This window comes from Typopeltis vanoorti, chromosome 9 (assembly GCF_054136105.1).
Source record: "Typopeltis vanoorti isolate ZY-2024b chromosome 9, IOZ_Tvanoo_1.0, whole genome shotgun sequence".
Taxonomy (NCBI): Eukaryota; Metazoa; Arthropoda; class Arachnida; order Uropygi; family Thelyphonidae; genus Typopeltis; species Typopeltis vanoorti.
This window is the reverse complement of record NC_143557.1, coordinates 114298027-114322092: the sequence shown is the minus strand read 5'-3', so window position 1 is coordinate 114322092 and position 24066 is coordinate 114298027. Positions and strand designations below refer to the sequence as shown.

General features: G+C 33.2%; 1 protein-coding gene across 2 annotated transcripts in view; it reads left to right on the top strand.

Annotated features, from left to right (window-relative positions):
* LOC150103436 (Na(+)/H(+) exchanger protein 2-like) overlaps positions 1 to 24066 on the top strand; it is a 154226-nt gene that overhangs the window by 113153 nt on the left and 17007 nt on the right. For both annotated transcript variants that reach the window (XM_090397438.1, XM_090397439.1), the window contains exons 2-5: positions 13835 to 14295; positions 14460 to 14716; positions 16850 to 17067; positions 21036 to 21238. In XM_090397438.1, coding sequence (XP_090253564.1) covers positions 13978 to 14295; positions 14460 to 14716; positions 16850 to 17067; positions 21036 to 21238 — 996 coding nt within the window. In that variant the 5' untranslated portion in view covers positions 13835 to 13977. The remainder of the gene's footprint in view (positions 1 to 13834; positions 14296 to 14459; positions 14717 to 16849; positions 17068 to 21035; positions 21239 to 24066) is intronic.

Here is a 24066-nt window from a genome sequence, read left to right as displayed (position 1 = left end):
ATGCTGTGGAAAAATAAAAGCAAATTGAGATCCGAGATTTAGAATTCTGAAACTTTATTGAATCATTGTCAAACAGGAGAGAAACAGACCAAGATCTTTCCGTTAAGAAAATCTCGACCCACAAAAAACCACATTTTAAATCTAATGAAGAAAGATAACGATAGAAAAATATAATAATGAGAAACGAGAGATGAGATAAAGCAGTGGAGACGCTAGGGTTTGTTTTTTTTTCTCAATTTAAAATTTCAACGATCTATTCCTCTCCACCCATGACAACGTCATCGGATTTCAAACTGCGATGGTTGCAAAACTGGTTTGGCTGTTCTCTCAAGATTGCGAAAGCCACAAAAATAAACGTTTGCGTTCTGTTATCTCTAGGAAGATTATTAAACATGACAGTTAATACTCCCCAATATTAGAAGTTCTGAATTATTTAATACGCAATATGTCCTCCCCTCCCATAAACACTGGACATTAAGGAGTAGAATTAACCTGAAATCGAAAAATAAAAGAAAAGAAAAGAAAACAGGATAGAGAAAAAGTTAAAGACTGTTGTAAGAAAACTATATTATTTTAGATCAAATGAATATTAATAAGTCTTTACCATAAATCTTTACGCATATCAAGCTTCCTATGTGTTTTATATTCCAGATATCGAATAAACTACAGCAGGCAAGTAAATAGTAAAATTTCTTTGAAATCCTTCTGCAACCATTCGAGTAGGTGAACGTGACATTCACAGAAAGTGCACACCCTTAAGTCTAAAAGTTCTCCTGTGCAAAGATGGAATCAATAGGTGAATCAATACTTGCTTAAAGATGACATAAAAAATAGTTGTCGATCGATACGATAAGGCCAACCTTGTTGACGACAATTGGAGTGTGTTATGACGTTAGCGAAGTTCAGTTTCTTGTCACCTGACATTTTCTCATCTTGTCAGTGTTAACGCTATTGCGTAGATAATGGATGTGTTCTTGGAAAATACCTTGAGCCAATGGAATTTACTTTTCTTTCTTTGTTTTGCTGTTAAGTGAGAATTTATGGTAAGGGCTCTACCAGAAACAAGATGAGACACTTCATCGTAATGAGATGGTAGCGGAACTCAGTAACTTTTCGGTACTTTTCTGTCTATATGGGTAGCTAATTGCTTGTCTGTCAGTGGGTCTATTCACTTATACATCGTCCTATCAAAAGTTACGGGACTGTAGATATAAACAAAAAATGTTAACATAAATTAATAAAAATAATATCCATTGTTAAGTGTAATAACTATTTCAATGTCTGTTGAAGTATTTTATACTAATTTCTGCTAGAATATTCGGGTGCTGACCAGTGTACTGTTCTGATATGATTCTCTACCAACCCCGCGTTTACAATAACTGTTTGGAAGCCTCGGTAGCTTAGTCACAAAAAAGCTACGAATTTTGGTAGGAAAGACTTGGGTTTTAATCTTACCTAGGATCACAAGAATTTCTTGTTTTTTTTTCATTTTAAAATGAGTTAGCCTGAAAATCCTAGTTGCTTCAGTCGTAATTGAAAATAGCTCAATTACTGCATGTGACACAGAGCTTTATTGTGCCAAAACATTTATGGCCCAGTACCATAAAATTTCCAAAATGTACGTAAGGACGCCGATGCAAAACCTAGCATTTACTATTCCATGTACTACATCCAGTAGACCCCTAATCCATACGACGAGAGGTAACCCCCACATCACTATACTTTTATCTCCAACTTTTATTGTTAGGATACCACAGACTAAATAATAATAATAATAATAATAATAATAATAATAATAATAATAATAATAATAATAATAATAATAATAATAATAAACATTTTCAAACATTCGAAATTCAAACATTCGAAATTCCACGGAATCCAGCTCTTCCATGAAGAGTTAGATTACACAAGTCTTTTAGGATATTTAATGGAAGTTCGTATCTGCAAACGTAATTCTCTATGGTTTGATGGAGATGAGATAATCAGCTTTCAACAAGTGCCGGCGCTTGTGGGTTTGCATTTTAGGCTTACTTGGTCGTCTTTTGGTTTCGTCATTACTGGAGAATTTTCCTTCATTCCATTTCTTCTTTGGCACCCTACCAATAACTTTTGGTAGGATAGTGTATATATGAACTACCACTGACACATTTTACTTGTAGTGTCGCTACCTAAGGCTATTCGTCCTGTTTAGATAGATCGTAGGTGGTATTGTAGAATGCGGGTAGTTGTTTCACTCAAGTTTCGAAACGGTAGAAATACAGAGAGTGATAAATTGAGGACAAATAAACCAAGATGGTCATTGTTATTTTTAGATTTGTACCTCTCTCTCTCTCTCTCTCTCTCTCTCTCTCTGTGTGTGTGTGTGTGTGTGTGTGTGTGTGTGTGTGTGTGTGTGTGTGTGTGTGTGTGTGTGTGTGTGTGTGTGTGTGTGTGTGTGTGTGTGTGTGTGTGTGTGTGATAGTTTCCCCTTCATAATGGTATATTCAATTTTTCTCTGCATTTCTGTACATTTTATATAAAAAAAAGTTTTCACCCTTCTTTCTTCATTTGTTTCCTGCTGAAATTTCAGCAAGCAACTGTAATATCGCAATCATAATTTGTCTTTTCTGAAAGACGTTTTGATGTAGTTTCCAAAAATACATTTCATAAATCACAAATAATATAATAATAAACACTATAGAATAGTGGGGAAAAAAAGTTTTAGTTGCGCAAAATGTCAGAATTTTTTTTTAAATCATTCATAACAATTGCATTTGAAATTCAATTGAGGCAACTTTTTCCTTGTTGAAAAATGATTAGGGAAATCTCCGCCTTTTGTTGTTGTTGTTGTCCTTAAGTTCACTGTAGCATAACGCTCCCGGAGGTCATTAACTTAACTTCTTTTTCATGATGTAGCAATAACCGTTTCACTAAGTTTGTTTCTATGAAGCCGTTTCATACTTCGTCATTATTTTCTGTTAGTACTCAATAGGTTAGAATTAGAAGATAGATTTGCTCATCCAAATCCGTACATCGATGTAATTCTTTGATTGCCATTAGCATATCTATGATGAATTGCATAGGGATGGAATACTTGCCTTAACACATTTTGAAACATACGAAGATTATCAGGTTGTCAGAGCTTGTAGGCTTTCCTTCTCGAACGTAAAGCTTGCTTTTTTGGCGTCTCTTACCTTTCCAGTCAAAAGACCTTAAAAGATCGGTGTATTTATCGTGAGTCACCAAAGAAAGGCGTATAATTTTTTAAAAAAATGCATTTGAGGATGAGATGTCAAGATCAACATATAAAAGAAATTATTTCAGAAGCTCAGAAGTGAAGTTAATATGCAAACAAACAGTTTATTATACAAAGGTCGAAGAAAACGTAGTGACAATGAAGATGATGATTACTACTACTCGGTGTTAGCCTCTTGAGCTCAGTCAGTACAGACGAAGCCCTTTGGTCAGAAAGACATGGGTTCGATTCCCGTCAATGACGTGAGGAACCTTTATGTGGTCTCTTTCGACGAAAGGTGAGTTAGCCGGTTTCATACGGAGGGTAGGGTTTTTTCAACAGGAAACTCGGGTTGGGGAAAGCAATGGTGAACTACTCTGTAAAAATCTGACCAAGAACACTTTGTAAGCTTGCCCACAAAGTCACCTAGAGTCGGAAACGACTGAAAGGGATAAACCACCATACTTAGTATTATTATATGTATAGATTCCTTAATTAGTAGCAGATTCCTTAATTAGCTCGGTTGTAATTCAAAAACAAAAACTCTATTGTGTGTGTGTGTGTGTGTGGCAAGGGTTAGTTAGGAACAAGAAGGAAGTTAGTGATATTATTCTCAAACAGCTCGAGGGTGGGTATAAAGAAAGTTTCAAAATAAAAATAAAAAATAGAACAAAAATGTAAAAAGAAAAGCCAGTTTGATGGGTTTGAAGTCAGACCTTATATACACATTAACTGGTTATGTTTTTAGTTCGGCTGAAATGGATCCAGTTCAGTTGAACAGTGTCTAAAGAAGAACCTGAAAGAAAGTCATAAGGTCAGAGTATAGAGTATGTCAGGTAGGAAGAGAGATACACACATACTAGAGAGAGTTATCCCCGAAATATTTTTCTTGATAGAATCGAGAATATCTAGACGGGTTCTGTGTGTGTGTGTGTGTGTGTGTGTGTGTGTGTGTGTGTGTGTGTGTGTGTGTGTGTGTGTGTGTGTGTGTGTGTGTTCGGGGAAGGCTATAAGAAAATGTTAGTTCGAATTTTAAAAAAAAAGGAAAAACTGCAGCATTTAGAAAAAAAGTGAACATTTTTCTTTTACTGGAAATAAATCTGTAAAAAAAAAATGAAAGAAAGGAAATGATGTGATGAAAGAACAACAGCAGTTGACTGCATAATCCATTCGAAAATATCATTTACAAACTTAACTACATCGTTTAAGAGCATGAACAATGCAGCTGCAAACGTTCTTGTGAATTTGTTGCGAGTACTACCCTATTAAAAAAGTATCGCGCTTATTGTTCGATAAGTAAGAACTAGAACAAAGTCGGTGAAATGAAGAAGAAACACGGAAGTGAAAAGAAGAGGCTCTGCGGAGAAGTAGGATTGCATCAATTACATGTATTGCATCAATTTTTGTAATTTTGTGAAGATTACATAAATGTTTTAATGTTATTTATTTATTTTATTTTGAGAAGCTGTACCTTAAAAAACATAAATTCACAACTGGTATTTCATACGTTAGCTTGTAATTTTGTTTCGTTTTAGAGCACAAATAAGGGGAAATGAATAGAGCAATTTTTTCTTTCCTAGAAGTAGAACACGACTACATCTTGTATTCATTGAAGTTGAGGTTGTGTTTCCCCCCCCCCCCCCCCTCTTTTAAGCTCCTTCATAAGAAGTAGCTGTTCCAGTTTCGAGATTTGTGCGTGTCGGCTTGCAAATTGCAAATAAATCGTAAATGATTAATATGAATTGTTACTGATTCATATCGGGAAAATTAAAAGACACTTTTAGACAATTACAGAAATAACAGTTCGGTCAATTTTAAATAAATAATCCATACAGAAAAAACTAAGTATTTTGCGTCCGGATATGTCAATTACTTCTGAAGTTAGAACATAAAACATGCAAAAATTTCACTTAAAGTGCTATGACAGCCTCTATAATTTCGCATCAAGTTTTCAGTTTTCAAATGTCGAAAGGATGTCACTATCGACATTTGGACACCACAGATCTCTAGTTGTTCAACTGCAGTCAGCTCCAAACTATCAAATAATTTATCTTTCTATGTTTCCAATAGTGACAGTTGCCTAACCGGTTCTGTCCTTATCATTTTTGTTTCGACCACGACATCGAGGAAACTATGACGCAACTTACAATGAACTACTTGGTCCGTAAGTGTCTAGCGGAGGAGACAGAGAGACAACGGTTATTCAGCAGATCCATACTAGGATTTTTACACAGTTCCTTTCTACAAGACTGCCCAAATTTATAAACGAGTATTTTAAAGATTCGTAATTATTCAATTCGCCATTCAAGTTAGGATGAAATTATACTGAGAACAGTTTAACAAAATAAAATCAAACGTATTAAGATAATGGACAGTTATGATTCAGTGGATAGTTGGTATACTTTTTTTTTTATGTTTTTAAAAAAGACTTCTATGTTTGCAATTGAAAAATAGCTTATGCTGCTTATTTTATTTTTATTTATTTATTGTTTTTATGAATAGTGCAATATTATTATCGCACTATGTGGATGCTAGTGAAAAGGACGATAAAACATAGCTATTTTGCAAATTTAAGACTTTGAAAAATAAATTATTTATCATTTTGTTTGGAGTAAAATTTAATATAATTTGTAATATTATTTCTTTCACGAATTACTATGCCAATCTATTTCATTCCTTTGTAATAAAAAATTCAGTTTTTGCATGAATCAACCCGATCGTTATGTCCGATCATATTAACGAATTAATTTCCGATCACATTTTTGTCTTACTTCTTGTAAAGGATATTGAAGAAATGTGTGACGGAGATTCATAAATCTATTGACTAAATTGAATTTCGTTGCAGGCAATACAATGGTTCATTTTATGATATAGAGCTCTCATTTGAATTTGTATCTCAGCGCAAATATTTGTATCTCTAGTAAAAACACTGTTACCGTTTTTTTCGTTTATTAACCCACTCGAGTAAAGTATTTCTGCTTGGTTGCATATTGTGCACTACAGTTGGAATAAATATTCAAGAGAGATCGCCGTTTGTAAGATCATATGCAAAGAGAAAAACCGGCACACAATTAATAGGCATAATTACACTTGCGTTATGACCTTAAAAATCTTGTAGTAGTTAATTGTAAACATCTTAAACTTCGGTTTTACTTCCGCGTTCTTTATTAATGGGACACTTTCATTTTTCTCATTCAGTAAAAGGATCTAGGGTTGGCTTCTGATAACTTGTTACTGATTCTTAATAGAGATTCTTCGTTAGAACACAACCCTGTATTTTATAAAGTATCGTCATTCGACAAGTTTCGGTCATCACCAGATTTTTTGTAGAGAGGAAGAAGAATTATGGAAATTATCCTATCAGAAAATTAAAACAATTACATTCGAAACAATCAAAAATCTAAGCAACTAAAACGGGAAAAAATTCAAATTCAATTTAGCATTCAAAATAACCAAAAAATGAATCTTTTACCTTCGAAATAATAATAAAAAAAAAATTCAAACAGCAACTTTTTAAAAGAAACAGTCAAACAGTTTATGTTCACCTGTGAACAACTGTTGTTTCCTAAGTTGCTATCAAAGCAGCTAGATGATTAAAAGAACAGTAATAAATGGAAAAAAAATCTAAACGAACCGCCCAACAACATACTTATTCTTTATTAACTATCTTATTGCAGTCAACATTCAATTAATGCATGAGCTCGTAATCTCGTAATTATCAATCAATGTAATCTCTCTTTTCGCAAGCACTCCCTTGTGGCTATTAAGTCGTTAACAAAAACTAGGGAGGATTAGTGTGCTTATAGAGGAGGGGCAATTCTGATATCAACAGAAATCATTGATTTACTAAGATGTCTGTAGCTTTTTTTTTTTTTTTTTTTTTTTTGTAAGATACAAATTAAATCCGAATTGCTGTGTTGAGAGCCTTTATGATAGGTTCATTTTTCCCACTCCCAACTACAAGCTATAAATGAATACGCGAAAGAAAAGAGAAATCTCTCCTTGCTTTAATTATTAAAGGTTCTATAAAAGCAAGTCAAAGATCTCCCCCCTCCCCTCAAAACCTTGGTGCGAAAAAAATACAGAGTGATTTTAAAATGCTCTTTTGAACAAATTAGAGCACTTCTATATCTTCCAGAGTCTTAAAATTTCGTAAGTGTTTAAAACGTGTTCGAAAAAAAAAAAAAAAAAAAAACTGAAAAAAGTTCTAAGATTTTTTAAGAATAACTGGAAAATGAATCAGCGGGTTTTGTAGGATTTTTGTTGTGCTGACTGTTTTGTAGAGAATAGCAAAAATCGATATTACATATCTTCGATCGTTATCTCAGAATTAACAGAAAGTGTTGAGAACTGGTTTTAAATCTGTGAGTCGATGAATGCTAATTTATGTGAAAAATTATCAAACAGCTGTGGTTTCAAATATAGACAGAAAAACTGACTTGAATAGCGAGAACGAAGTTGCTTTCACTTGTTTGTAAATGCGGAAAATTATTTCAAGTTTATAAAATTATTTCATGAATTATTTTGATTTTCCTTCATGATTTTAATGTCTTGTAAAGTGCACATTTTTCTGTGGTTTAACTGATATTGTAATAAAATTTGTTCTTCTTTTTCTTGAAAGCTAAACCTCGCAGGCATTCATTTATCACGTAAATGTGTCTAAAAAAATCATTTTTTGAATTTTCTCCCCTCTCTTATATTTCCATTTTTTTAATGATAAAACGGTTTGAAATTATAATAATAATCTCTTCTTGCCTTGTTAGGATTTAGTGAATGCTAGTTAGGATTGAAAGTTAGCGTTTCGATCGGACATGACAGAATTAGACAAACAAAATCACGCCTACATAAAACTGTGTTAATGAATTATGTCACTACACAAGAATGCTGTTGCGAAAGTAAAGGTTTTTATGATAATTGCAATAACTTCCTACTCTCTACTCCGTAAGGTTTATTAGGAGACACTAAATTGCACAATTTGTTCACGTAATTAAATTAATATATTCAAAATATCATTACAAAAACAAATGACACTGAAAAGATATGTCTATCCATCAACTTTCTTCTAACCTAGGAATTCATATTCGCATAAAAACACGCTATTATAAAGCTGTTTTTCGATTCTTTTAAAACAAACCACACAGACGTAAATTGTGGAATAGATAGGTATAGTTCAAACGATGGGTCGAAAGATGGAAAGAGGAAGAAACAAATTGTTTCCTTAGAATTTTTATTCGTAAGGAGAACTTAATACTGAAACGCTTCAAAAAAAAAAAAGTTGAAGAGTCAAGTTTTATTTTTGCTACGTCTTAGCATTTGGAGTAGATGTTGCTACAGAGCATTACATAAGGATAATTGCAATAGCTGACAACGTGAAGGAATTAAAAGATTTAAAAAAATCAATAGGCGTTTCCCGTTGGCAGTGCTACATACTAAAATATACCTCTTATTTATTCACGACTGTTTATCTCTGGTTGTGCCTCGTTAACATTGCTTAACTAAACCGACTAGAGAAAAAAGAAAATATTTTAACATTGCGAAATCTATAAGTGCTCAAGTAAATTCTTTTGCTGCTGGATATTTTCGTTAGTAATAGAAAATGCATTCTGAGTGACTTTATGGATTTATTTAGAATATTATGAAGCTTCACTGGGGAGGACATGTTTAGATACTACAATAATCTTTTTTTTTTTTTTTAGTTTAAAACTTATGTTATTATTAACTGAGTATGAAAACATTTTGGGTTGGGTTGGATTGTTTTAAATTGGGAAAGTAAGGTTGAGGCCAGTGTGCGAGTATTATGTCTGTATACGTTATCCGGGATGTGTCTGTTTTTTTTGGGGGGGGGGGGAAGCGAAAACACAAGTTTCCAGGAGGGGAAATCCTTCTGTTATCGTAGAAGACCTGCTAATTCACTTTTAGTTGAAAAGCTCTTATAAAGATTCTTTGTATCCTTACACGAGACTCGAACTTAAGTCTTTCCAACTCAGATGTGCGACGCAAACTTGGAGATGTATGTAAACTGCAGTGGCATTTACAGATAGTGGAACATGGTGGGAAGACGTTGGAAAACAGAGAGGTTCGTGGACCAGCCAGCATCTACTATTTACAGTGAATTTTTTTCACTATAAATCTCTCGTTCGAAAATTTTGTAAGTCAGATATTTTTATACAAATCTCTGAAATCAGACTTTCTTCTGAAAGCTTTTGGAGCTAGATTGCATAGTACTAAGAGAATGAAATAGCTGCATTTAAAAACAAAAACATTTCCTTTTAATATGCAGATTAAATAGAACGATGCATACGGTGCGTCGCAAATTGCAGAAGTTAGTGCAAATATCGTAACGTAGTTAGAAAGGCCTACCTTGGTTCACCGTCTATGACGCGAGTATATAACAATATTTCGACCAGAGGTCAGTCAGACTGTCCCATACGCAGTGGAAGAGATTTTTTTTCTCTCGATACTCATTTTTTTTTTCATCTCTGAAGACAGACAAATCGGTTAATGCGTATATTCTTCTAGCTTCACCGTTGATTTTTTTAGATAAGCGTAACCACCCTATAATAATTGTGTTAATTACGTTTTTATGAAGCCAAGTAATTTGGCTTCATAATCATTGAATCTCCAAGGCAGTATTAAAATAAAAATAAATCCTCTAACGCCTTCTTATCAATCATTCCTCCAAAATCCATAAACTCCAAAAATAAAATAAAAAAAGATGAAGCTCTTTTAGTCCTAACTAAAAGGGAGAGTTAGTCTCAGCATTTAGCTATCACTGAGAGAGTGAGACCATGGCTATCGATTATTTTAGAAGTATGAGAAAGAGAGAGAGAGTGAGTGAGTAAGCAGACATCTGCCGCCGTTTCATGTTCTTAAGCCTAACACATCATCTCTTGTTCCTGTGACCTCTGCAGTTGATTTTTCTGAGATGAAAGATTAATAACCTAGTTTTCCTGGAGGAAAAACCGTATGGCTCGTGCAAATAATCAACTAATTCGGAAAACAGCTGAAAACGAGCATATAAAAGTTTCTCTAGTTGGTGATTACGACGAAACCTATTGCAGTGCACGGTGTTTATTTTGGAGGTATGGCTTTAGGTACGAGAAACCTTACAAAGTTACGGTTATTCCTAAAATTATCTTTTGATGAGCAATTCATCTAGCTGTGTTCTGGAGAATTTTATTTAAAAGTATTCGAAAATTATACTCGCACGTGACACGATGACAACAGAATAGCAGAGTTAATTATGGCACACAAAAATAATTTTATTGAAGTACATTATATACAACAGTCTGATAAAAAAAATAGACATGTAATGTATTTCATACTATCATAATGCCTGATGTTCTAACATTAGCCTTCAGAAAGGTCGGATTTTAAACTCCACTTTGCCTACTTGGTAAGGAATAGATATTTTATCCTTTTTTTTTGAAATACTTATTAATTTCTCTGAGGTGTTCTGATAAAAAGGTCCTGCTAAATCCATAGGTATAAACTGTATATGGAATTTTTGATTAAATAATCATTATTGGGTTCCATACATTATTGTACTACCGTGGAATCCAAAGACTAGTTGCTTAAAGTTCCTCTATCCATCCAATGTATTTTTGTCTCCGTGTCTGTCTGTAAATGGGTGTGTTCCCGGACTTGCTTTTGTGCTACAGGGGAGAAAAATCTCGAATCTCTAGAAGGAAAAAAAATCCTGCCATCCGCCTGATTCATATTCATTTGGAAAGCTCCTATAAATGTTTCTAGTTTGTCAAGCTAGGAATAGTTAGGATTCAAAGCCAGAACTTTCACAAAAGGGAAAACAAAACAGGTAGCGTCATTCCGCTTCTACCACACTACGGTTTTAAAAATCTATATTTAGATCATAACGTTCAAGGTTATACCTATTTTTTTGCAGAGTACCATTAAATATTCCGGCTTGGTTGGCCGAGTGGTTATCGCATCCGCTCTCCAGCTAATAGGCTGCGGGTTCGAATCCAGCCACGACAAGGATGTTTATGATTGTCTTATTAATTCATACATGCATACATACACTTTTCCAAAAGGGATAGGTTATGATGGGAGAAGTAAACCAGACCCTTTTGCTTATAGAGGGGCTATCACCCAGTAATGGGGATTCTACAGGCTGGTCATCATCTGGAATCTAGCACAAGTGCGCATGATGCAAATGAACATACAGACAGACGCAAGAAAAATAATGTTGACGACGTTCTATGAAGAGAAGTATTATATAAGGGAGACATCAGTAAACATCCCATTCAGTGTGAACTAAATGATAGCAAGTGGAGAAGAGCTAAACTAAGTCAAACGCTAGAACAAGAGTTAATTCTTATTTACGGTTGCAGTGGTGCTTAAACCGCAGAAACTGGACTCTGGATGACTGGAAATACAGTCTATTTTCCTCAGATGGGAGAACACGGATCTGGTGGATTGATCCAACTGTAAAGCTTGATGATGAAGGAATGATGGATGTGTAGGTGTGGTTTTTTCATAGTGCGAAAGTGGTAAAGGTTCATCGATATTATCGTCAACCATCAAGAACCTTCAGATGGGGAAATTGTCTCTGTAGTTAAAGAATTAACACAAAGACAATTTTCCCATCTGAAGGTTCTTGAAGGTTAACGGTGATTATACATTTGGCTGGCAAATATATTAGGCTGGAAATAAAATTAAAATTGATCATAAAAGAAATTAAGAAATAATTAAACTAGGAACCAATATCAGAGAAATATAAATACATTTGAATGAAGCATATTAAAGAATGTAACTGGAGAGACTACCAGGAAAACAAGACTAAATCGTTCGCTAACTTGCAGATAGCTGCAGGGAAAAGGCCATAATAAGCCTAAATTCTTGAAACGCATTTCATGATAAAGTTTAATAATTAATTTGTGGAAAATTTGTTCCAGTTACTAGGAATAATCTATTTCAAAACGATGGATTTAATGTCCATTGTTCAGACAACTCAACTACTTTCCATGACAGCCAATCCTACAGGATACAATTTTTGTTTTCCACTGCTGTATACGTTGCATGGCAAGAATTGTTTATAATGTTAATTCAAGGTCGATATTACAAGACTTAAGAAAGAATAATAGAGTAAATCGCTATCACTTCCTTCATTTTCTGAACCCGTTTCCTTCTTCTCACCCACTCATATCATTTCAGATGTTTTATTCATTGGGTGTTGGTCTCGAGAAGCTGTTAAATTATTTAGATTGTCAGAATAGTAGCGGGCGTGCACGCATTTCAAGATTAAATCTTGTTCGGTTTGTTTTTCCTTCCTGAGGCCCATGTTGAATCGGAAATCTAAGTTTAATTTACATTATTTTTTAATGCAAAAGTAAAAATACCGGATATACGGGGAAATATTCCTGCATATCATATTAGATATGAAATATTTGGTTTTTGTGCAATTCATCTGAGGGAACGTAGAAAAGTCTGAAGAAAGATGTCTTTGGATTGGAAAAAAATGAATTTGATTCTGTCTAGGACTCGAGGAATATTTGAAAGGGCTTTTAAATTGAAAGGCGAATTATCCTGTATTTTATGAAGATTCCGGAACGTAATAGTTTTCCTGAAAAGACAGCACATCGAAGAGTTGGTTGGGACTGTAAAATTGCATTCTCATTGGAATAACATCTACTTAGTATTGTTGTGCTTGTGCACAAAGAGACCAGGGTTGACGGGTATAAATTGAAATATTTAGATTTTAAAGAAAGTTTGATTTACATGTAAAAAATATCAGAAATACGAAGCTAAGAATTCATATTGCACAATTTAGAAATTAATTTAAAAAAATAGTAATTTTAAAAAAATTAGAAAATAAAAAAACAAAAATTTGTAATGGAAATTTTCGTTTGTCTGGAAACGATGACTGACAATTAAAAAAAATGCGTTTTTCAATAGCATTTTTATATAATGACGACATCCATTGCATGGTGGTGCATATGCCAAAAGTGGCCTGGATCCATCCGAACCTCCGTAGTTCACTACGTAACGACAATGCCTCTTTGGTTAAAAACACCTAAGTTCTAATCTCATGTAGGATGCAAAGAACCTTTATAAGGACTTTTGACTAAAGGTAAGTTACTCGTTCTCAGGCTGAGGTGGAAAGATTCTCCTTCCGGGAAACTCAGGTTTTTCATCCTGCAAGATGAACAAACCGGTTAGAAAAACAAGCGCAATTAACAGATACAATACACAAGCCTTAGTTGCTTTGGCGCGTGTCCTGTAGATCTCCATACTCCACGACTAATCCTTAATACAAGAAGGTGTAATCTTTCGCATTTTTAGATGCATTTCACAAAATGCATAAATAACTATTAGATTCTTATTCGTATATATAAAAACTCTATGAATCTCATTCCCATAAGTTTATTCGGTCCCATCTAAACTTATCTCACTCTCAGTTATAATTCTGGAAATCCAACAACTTTTCATATTTACGATTGCAACCACGCACGCACGCACGCACGCACGCACGCACACACACACACACACACACACACACACACACACACACAAAAACGTTTTAAATGTTATTTTATTAAAGTAATTATTGTGTTTGCTATTTCCTTGTGTACTAATTTCATTTCCGTTTCTTTCCAGGGTTCCACCTCACTCCTAAAATATCTTTGATATGTCCGGAGAGTTGCCTTTTAATTGTAGTCGGTGTCATCATCGGACTACTCCTTTTCTATACGGGCCTTACCCAAGTGGGCCCGTTAACTCCCGACGTCTTCTTTCTCTATATGCTTCCGCCCATTGTCCTGGATGCAGGATATTTTATGCCAAATCGCCTTTTCTTCGACAACCTCGTCACTATCTTAACCTTCGCTGTCTTCGGAACAGTCATAAATGCCGTCACAATAGGCGTTTCTTTGTGGGCTGTGGGTCTTACTGGACTTTACGGTGTCGAAATGCCTTTGCTTGATACTTTATTATTCAGTTCTATTGCGTCCGCTGTTGATCCTGTTGCCGTCCTAGCTGTGTTCGAAGAGATACACGTTAATGAGGTGCTCTACATTCTAGTTTTCGGAGAGTCACTACTCAACGATGCCGTCACCGTGGTAAGTGCTGCCATCTATAGAAAATACTGCACACTATTTTTACCTTTGCCCGATTTTAATAAACTGTTAGAGAAAAGTGTAATAAATTAAGTTGTCTTTGTCCAATGCCAGCTTAATATATTGCAAAAATACCTTTTTACAGTCAGCTCCATTTCTCCAATCAGGTCCTCTACCATATGTTCGAAGGTTACGGAGAAATGGGTGTAGAAAATGTTGAACCTGTAGATTATGTAGCTGGAGTGGCATCATTCTTCGTAGTAGCTTTAGGAGGAACTCTAATAGGCATCATCTGGGGATTTTTGGCGGCCTTCATCTCCAGGTTCACTCATCACGTCCGAGTCATAGAACCACTGTTCGTGTTCGTCATGGCTTATCTGTCGTACATCAGTGCGGAGCTGTTTCATCTGTCTGGCATTTTAGCGTAAGTAGCCACAGTAACTGGAACCAAATTCACATTATATTTGTATATTCGTAAATTATTTATTCCTGTTTAACTTTATATATATATTATTTTTTTAATAATTTGGTATCTAATTATAAAAACAATATAATGCTTTTATACACTTTTTAGAGAATTGAATTAAAATATTCTAATGATAAACGCCCTACTGAAACTCCAAGATAATTTAGAACTATCTACAGCTGTTAATGACACCGACTTTCACTGAGGAGTTATCCAAAGCAATCATACTTTCATAGGATGATACGTCCGTTTATTATTTATAAATAGAAAATGTGAAAGAGGGAAAATAAATAGCTGTCGTTGCACATGTGGGTGTACAATAGTAGACCACCTGTGGAACCAGCATGAAGTCTACAGGATGCCTCAGCGAATCGATAGGTTACTTCAAGGTTTTTCTGACATAAGATGATGAAGAAGCTCCTGAAACACTCATCTAATTTGTCATTTGTTAATGATGCCATACTAGGAAATTTAGTACCTCTATCGGTGTTGATAAGAAACGCGAAATGATGCTAGATGATAGATTTCTGCATAAAGTAAATGATGTATTTGAACGGATGGAAACATTTTTATGATTTTAGTGAATAAAGCACATCTCAGGTATGAAAATTTTACACCGTTCCACCTATAATTGTCTTTCAATAGATGTAATTTTTTTCCTTAAACATTTCATTATTTCAGTAAATATTTTTTTATTTCCAGGCAATGTTTAAATATTTGCATTCGATTAAATTATTAGAAATTATTAGACTAATTATCTTTAACGAACAAATATTGACTTCTTATGTGTATGTCTGTTCTCCGGCCGATTTTCTGTTTTACAGAAGAAAAATCCGAAAGGAAACATTCTCCTGCCTCTGAATAAGACCAGCCACCTCACCATCAATCGAAACACACATATAAGTGCCTCTTTCAATAATCGAAAGAGGCATTTACTTTGCTTTACAGTCACTTTGTGTATAATTCGTGAATAATAGCAGTATATTTTTTTTTTTTTGCTGTATACAATCACCACCGGTCTGGTCAAATCCAAGCATCGTTTGGGGTGATATTACAGTATAAACAAATCTCTACAACTGTGGACATTCTAACGTTCAATTTTTATCGGTTTAGTTTTATTGGATCTTTTTTATATCTGACCTACACAAGAAAGATCGAAAAACCTATACGTATCAGTGCTGTGTGTGCAAGAAACAGGGGAAGAAGAAATATGTTGACATATTTCTTGAACAGTTGAAGGCTGTGGTCTTTGGTGAAGATGGAGTCAAGGAGGTTGTTTCGAAGAAGTGAAGTAGATGGAATGAAAGAGAAAGAAAAGAAACTAGTTCGGAAACTTTGAAGCTGAAGAGCAAATGCATATTGATTAGTCTTGGAAGAAAGTGGAAGGATGATCGTGATCAGTTCATCAAAACATTTGTCCACGAATATACTCATAGAAAAGACATAAGATCATTAATTATTCGGATTGCATACTCTTTTAAATAGAGTCGAGCATTTTAGGGGTGGGAATTTTGGTGCACAACCCCAAATATGTGAGCATATTCCATGATTGGTCTGCCTGACTATTTTTAGTTAATCTAAGACGGAAACTTGCTAAATTAGTTGAAAATAGTCAGTCAGACCAACCATTGAATATGCTCATACTGCGGTAGTGATGTCACCCACAATTTAAAACATATACGCTAACAGTGCTGTAATTGCATGAACTAAGTGATTACTAATGTAGCATCTACTATGATACCATCTTACTAGTATTTGGTTAACTTTAAACTACCCTCCTCATTTCTAGTATTGTGCACAAGATCAGTTATTTAGCATGCACTCCTGTATCTTCAATACTTCGCTTTTACGTGGCATCGTGGTACGCGATATTCGAGCAAAATGGGATATCCATAATTGCTACTATTGCTGTTGTAGCAATACTTGAACTACAACTAAATATTTATTAATTTAAATATAAAAAAAAAAACGTATATTTTTGTAACTTAGCATGACCATTTTGCCAAAGAAGAAATCAATTAAGACAAACAAACATAATAATAATTATTTTTTTCTTTCTTTCTTTCTAATTTCCTCTTCCTTCTTTTTCAGTCTTACTTTTTGTGGAATTACTATGAAGAATTACGTAGAAGAAAACGTATCCTATAAATCTCACATTACAGTCAAATATACCATGAAAATGCTCGCAAGTTCCTCAGAAACTATTATATTTTTATTCCTTGGAGTATCAACCGTCAATGACAACCATGAATGGAATTCGTGGTTTGTTATCATGACACTTACATTCTGCACAGTATATCGAGCTATTGGTAAGTAGATTCGCCTTTGTTCTGTTAATGATCGTATTCATATATTGCTATTAGTTATGTTACATCTCGATTTTAAGACCAGACGATGCCATTGAAATAGAATTTATACTTTGCAAACTTTTTACATAACTAGGATAATATATCCTCTTCCATTACTGCCAAATCAAATCCATGTTTTTAGTCGAATAATTGCTATTCATTTGAGTTTGAGAATCATTGCTATTCAACCGAAAAAAAAAAAATTTAAGGAGACTATGTGATTTATCTACAATTATATTAATTATAATTTCATTATCATTCATATAATATCCAGGATTGTTACAGATATTACAAATTTAATCAGAATGTAGTGACTTTGAATTTGAAGTGAAGGCGTTTTTTTTTGGTTTGTTTTTAAGATAAAATTAAAACACTCATAAAAATGAACAAAAACAAAATAAGCACCTTCACAACCAACATTCTTTTCTTGGTGAGATACACGTTTATACTGAGTTTTTAAAAAAAATCCTATTTCATTTCTTATGTTTTTTAAATTCAAAATTGTCGGTTGTACGTATGAGTGTTTAGCGATAACAGATGGTGACATGTTTGAAATAATATGGGCGAGTAAGATAGAATTTCCCATTTAAGACTGTTTGACAGTGCAGGTTATTTCCGGAGTGCACAACATGATTGTGTTTGTGTGTGTATGTGCGTGGTTGTACCAAGTCGCTGGGATCGTTTGGCCAAAGAATACAAGCTAGCAATGAACGATTCCAGTTGTATTCTACCAGACACAGAATAAAATCTGTTGAACTGTGGCCTTAATGTGCGCGACACGGGTTCATTGAATCATAAAGCAACATACAGTGGCTTTATGATTCATACTTACATACAGAAACATCTGGAATTGGTGATGTTTCTGTATGTAAGCCTGATGCAAAAGCAATTTAATCTCTGAAGTTTCATGGCGCTTAAGAAGATAATAGCTCCACCTACAATGAATACCACATAGTTTATGTGAAAATATTAACTTTGCGCCAAACCCACAAGCATTGATCTTTCAAATTGCAGATTTCGCCTCCAGTTATTTTGCAAGTATACCAAGAAATGTAAATAAAGAATATTATATTGCTTGCATACGAAAAGTGATCACTGTTAAAGCTCTAATTCTGGTTGAAGAAGAGACTCACTTAAGAACGTGGAGATTGCACCATCTTTACTAAAGAATATACTCCAGTTTTATTGTATGGAAAAAAAATAGCTTAAAAATGTTTTGACAAAAAAACAACAACTGTGAATTTCGTTTTGATAGCGAACTAGGAGTAGAAAAGTAGTTCATATTACTCGACTGCTGCCAAAAATGTCCATTAAAATTAAGTTTATTTTTTTAGGGTACTAGAAAAATTGTAAAATCATGATCATGTGATATGAGTAAATAATGAGAATGCAGTATTTTCACAAAAAACAATGACTGTATGAGAGTAGTTATTACAAGCGCAAGTATTTGACATTAAGCAAAAATTGTAATACAGCGTTAAGAAATACTGTGAAACATTGAGAAATATTAGTGATGGGGTAATGACTTTTTTTTTTTTTTTGTAACATCCAACAAGCCACTCAGTTCTATAGCTCCTTTCTTCGCATAAAAAGAATTCTTTTATGTAACTCCACACTTCCTTTATAATGAATCCTTTTGGACCTAACTATCGAGAGAAATGGACATCTAAAATTCTTAGCAATTCGGTAGACTTCTCAGCATTTACTAAGTTTCTTTAAATACTGTGGTTAGATTTATTGTATCATTAGGTGGATTTTAAATTTAAAGTGCCTTATGAATTTTCTTTGCACATAAATTACTGTCAAATCACTGACAAATTCTGCGCAGCAAAAAATATGCTGAGTTTTTTTTTTTTTTTTTTTTTTTGTAGTTGTTGAACTGTTGCCATGTTGATATGTACTGATTAGGATGGAATGGACGCGCATGCGCACAAAACTCTGAGTAACGGAACACAATAAGTCAAGTAACTATTAATAATGTGTGTGTGTGTGTGTGTGTGTTTGGTTTGGTTTATTTGCACTTACAGCCGAATCAACTCGGGCTATGACACTCGTGTATCATGTTGGTTAATTGGCTGTGTTCTAATGGCCGGTTTCCCTGCTCTGCGGGATAAAAAACCCTAGTTTCACTTTGCACCACCAAGGCAAAACCCTATCAATCCTGTATGCAATCGGCTAACTCACCTTCAGTTGAAAAACCCCGATGAAGGTTTTTCGCCTCCTGGGCGAAAGGATTCGAACCCAAGTCTTTCCAACCAAAGGGCATTGTCGAAACAATTCATCTTATAAAGCTAACATTAAGTTTTATTTACAAGAGACTTTGAAAAGTTGTAACTGCTGACTTCGCTGTTTCACTCTTTAAATGGCAAGTTAAACCAAGAACCAGTAATAGAAAAAATTAAAAATATAAACATAAACGGATGGAACACGTTCAAAGAATGAAAACGGAACGATTACCAAAACAAGCCTTAAAGTACAAGCCATTAGGAAAAAGAAAACCAGAACGTCCTCTTAAACGATTCAACGATGACTTCTAAGGCCGGAACAGGCCATGCTAGGCCTAAATCCTTGATACGCATGATGATGATGACTCTTTAAATAGCCATCGACTTCTTGAAGGCAAATATTTCATACAAAGCATTAGTAGAATGAAAGTCATTAGTTCTGACATGCATTTGTTCCAAGCACGTTTTACCCAAACTGGAGGTTTATTACTATGTTTTATTTATTTATTTTTATTAAGCACCGTATGTCAGAACAGAAAAATACTCCTATTAAGGAACATGCAGAGATATACTGCCTTCATCAGTATCATTGGCAGTCTCACAGCTAGCACTCCTTTCAGTCTTTTGAGGTTTCATCAATAAGCATATGAGAATCTCAATAGGATTCAGCTTGCGCTTTACAATTGCGCTAATCATGGTTGTATTCTAACCATTAGTGGAAATCAACAGATAATATAAGAACCAGTAATAGAAAAAATTAAAAAATATAAACATAAATGGATGTTCCATTCATTTATGTTTATATTTTTTAATTTTTAGTAAGAAGTAAGAAGAATGAGCATAATATAATGAATTTTATTGAAATTTCCAATTATCGTCTGTTTATACGTTTTGAGTGACCATCCGTCCAATTGGGGGAAGGGGAACAGACAGGTCTATTCCCCTGATTACAAATTTTAGGTAATTATAGCTAATAATAGTTTATTACTGTTATATTTTATGGTGATCCATCCATGAAAGATTCAAAACCTATAATAAATTAGTACCATTTAGGTACAAAGGATTAGAGAAACATGGACCCCGGCAAAAAGTGTCTCTCAGGAAAAAGTTGCTTTTTATGACATTTCAAGTTTCCCCTTAGCATGTACGCTAGGCAATAAAAGTTATGTACAGAACTAAGTAACTTATTTTCAAGGAATCTAATTAATGCTATATGTTTGTAGGTTTTTTTTTATAAACGTTTAGCTTACATCAGGATTCGAATTCGACAGTCTGTCGTGTAAAAGAGATCATACTTCCTCATCCACTAAAACTGAAGTGATTTATTTGCATTGAAGTTGCCAAAAAATTATTGCAACCTCCCCAAAGTCGGTTTTCGAAAGACTATAAGTAAGAAGAATATATTATAACCAAATGACATTCGTGTTTTGTGTCCATTAATGAAACCATTTTGTCAAACACTAATGTACTGATGATTTTTACCTATGGACGAAGATAAGACCTCATTTTTTTTCTTCTTCAAGCCCTTGCCTGATCAAGAATAATCTTCTGCCACCTATTTGAGATTACAATGATATCCGTACAATTTATACTACTATCCACTGATTTTTTTTATTTACTAATTCATTCAGTTTCTCGAATAAATGTATAAGTTTTCACTGACTTCTTTTTTCTCTAATAGTTTTGAAATATTCTATATTTCAGTGGTAGTTATATTAACTGGAATAGCCAACCGATTCCGTCTACATCAAATCAACAGGGTCGAACAGTTCATAATGGCTTATGGTGGATTACGAGGCGCAGTGGCATTTGCCCTCGTTCTAATAGTTTCAGACAAAGTGATACCAACAAAAAACATGATGGTCACTACGATAATCTCTCTTGTCTACTTCACCGTTTTCATACAGGTATGTGTATTATAAGAGCTTCTTGGGGCGCTTTATTGTTATATTGAATGACAACTCCATGCTTGTTAAGTTTGAGGATATTGTAATTTATGTAATCCATAAAAACCCATAATTAATATTCTAAACTTTGTGAGTAAGAAATAAACTATAAGTAGTCCATCTCTGGGTACGTACCACTCCGCTACAATCATGTTCAAAATTTGTTTCAAAGGGATCAATCCTGATCATAAATATCAATGCCAATGTTTTTTCGGAATTTCATTCAAAGAGGGATTAATGTACAAACCACAAATGTAAACGTAACTATTTAGTATTCTGTGTACCCATTGAGGATATATAATCAGGAATTTATGAAGTGACAATTATGGTCTATGGCTGTAATCCATTTCATAGAGTATTGTCAAAAAAAAATAAATGAGACTAAGATTAAATTCAAGATTAGAAAAATTGGCAGTACTTCTATAAATATAGGAAATTTATTTAGTTTTTTCTTGTAAAACAGGCAAATCAGGTAGTAAAAACATGCACTAAACAAACTTCCTACACTTGCCTAATAGCCATAGTTACATCTCTGTTAATTCTATACAATCCTTGAGTTGTATAGAATTAACTAGTGTAGAACAGTACTAGTATAGATTTAATAGAAGTTATAACACAGCGGACAATACAGCAGATAATGGGAATGATGCGGAGGGCACTGACTTGTGGAAGTAAAGATGTTATGGTTACTTTGTATAAGGCTTTGATCAGGCCACATATGGATTACTGTGCAGAGATTTGGTCACTTGGTTTTCCAAAAGATGAAGATGTGTTGGAAAAAGTTCAGAGATGATTGAATAAGGTGGTTTCTGGTCACTGGAATGTTGAGTATGAAGAGAGATTGACAAAGTGAAATTTGTAGAAATTGGTGAATAGAAGAAGGAGAGGGGATATGATCGAGACATATAAGCTGTTATATGCATAACAAATACTTTCTCGTACATAAAGTTTTTTTAAATAATAATAATAATAATAACAATAACTGTTTACAACGTATATTATTATAATATTCATAATGATGATTATTACAGATGTTTCTTTGCCATTTTACACTCTATATATATAATATCAATGGATATAATCATTCTATATTGCATACTTTTGTTACAGTTATTACATACATTTGATTACACAATAATAATAATAATAATAATAATAATAATAATAATAATAATAATAATAATAATAATAATAATAATAATAATAATAATAATAATAATAATAATGTCGGGGAGATTAATGTCGGGGAGGTTTTGCATGGGAAGAGAACAATAGGTCATCCCTGGAAGCTGTATAAGAAGAATGTGAGCAAGGGGGTGAGGAGCAGGTTTTTTGCATGGAGAGTGGTGAGTGATTTGAATGCATTGCCCGAGAGTGTGGTGAGCACAGAGACAGTAAATATATTTAAGGCACGGTATGACAAGCTGTGTATATAACATTGGACCTCCCATGATGAGTCTTTGACTCCATGGAGGTTTTTATAATAATAATAATAATAATAATAATAATAATAATAATAATAATAATAATTAATAATACTTTTTTTAAACAACAGTTTATTATTTTTCAAACAAATTACACGACTAGTGCAAATTTTGTTACATATTATTAAATGATAATTTTTTATGATACATACATTACATACATTCGTTTACATATGATACATACATTATATGCATTTGATTACATATGATACATACTTGATTACATATTTTCTTTTAAAAAAATTCAATCTTTTTTTTTAAATTAAAATTATGATTAATATTGTGATTACATATTGACAATAGGTTCAATTCTGTTTTTTTTAACAATGAAATTTGTACAGGTTTTTTTTTCTTCTTTTTTTTTCTCCTGTATAATGTATTAATAATAATAATAATAATACAGCATTTATTCATTTAACAATGAGTTATACATATATTTACATTTTAGATTTTTTTAGTATATTTAAGTGCTGTAACTACAGCACTGAAATGTGATATATGGGTTTGGATTTTTTATTTATTTATTTATTCATTTTTTTTTTTATCTTGGGTGAGATGATTTCTCAGCTTTCAACCTCGAAGCTTATTTGTAAGCTTATCTGAGGATGACACCAGTTAGTTATTATTTATTTATTAGTGTTCCCAACACAGCAAACAAACTAATAAAATAATAATAATAATATATATATATATATATATATATATATATTTTTTTTTTTAACATTTTTATTATTTCTCAGATAAATTACATACATTATAGGAACACAATTATGCATAACAAATACTTTCTGGTACATAAAGTTTTTTTAAATAATAATAATAACAATAACTGTTTACAACGTATATTATTATAATATTCATAATGATGATTATTACAGATGTTTCTTTGCAATTTTACACTCTATATATACAATATCAATAGATATAATCACTCTATATTGCATACTTTTGTTACAGTTATTACATGCATTTGATTACACAATAATAATAATAATAATAATAATAATAATAATAATAATAATAATAATAATAATAATAATAATAATAATAATAAAGAGTTACGATTTATTTTTCTTTTCAATGCACTTCAAGTACAGCGTGCCTTATAGAATTGCCACCTTTCTATGAGGGGGGTTTCCGAAAAGTAAAGTAACACATTTTTTTCTAGATAATGTTTAATAATAGGAAGTTGAAATTAAACACCAAGAAATAAGTGAACATGCACTACTTCTCCACAAAGTTTCAAAATTTATTGGTGCACTTGTCCCAATGATAGATCAGTTTATCGGTACCAGTACTGAAGAA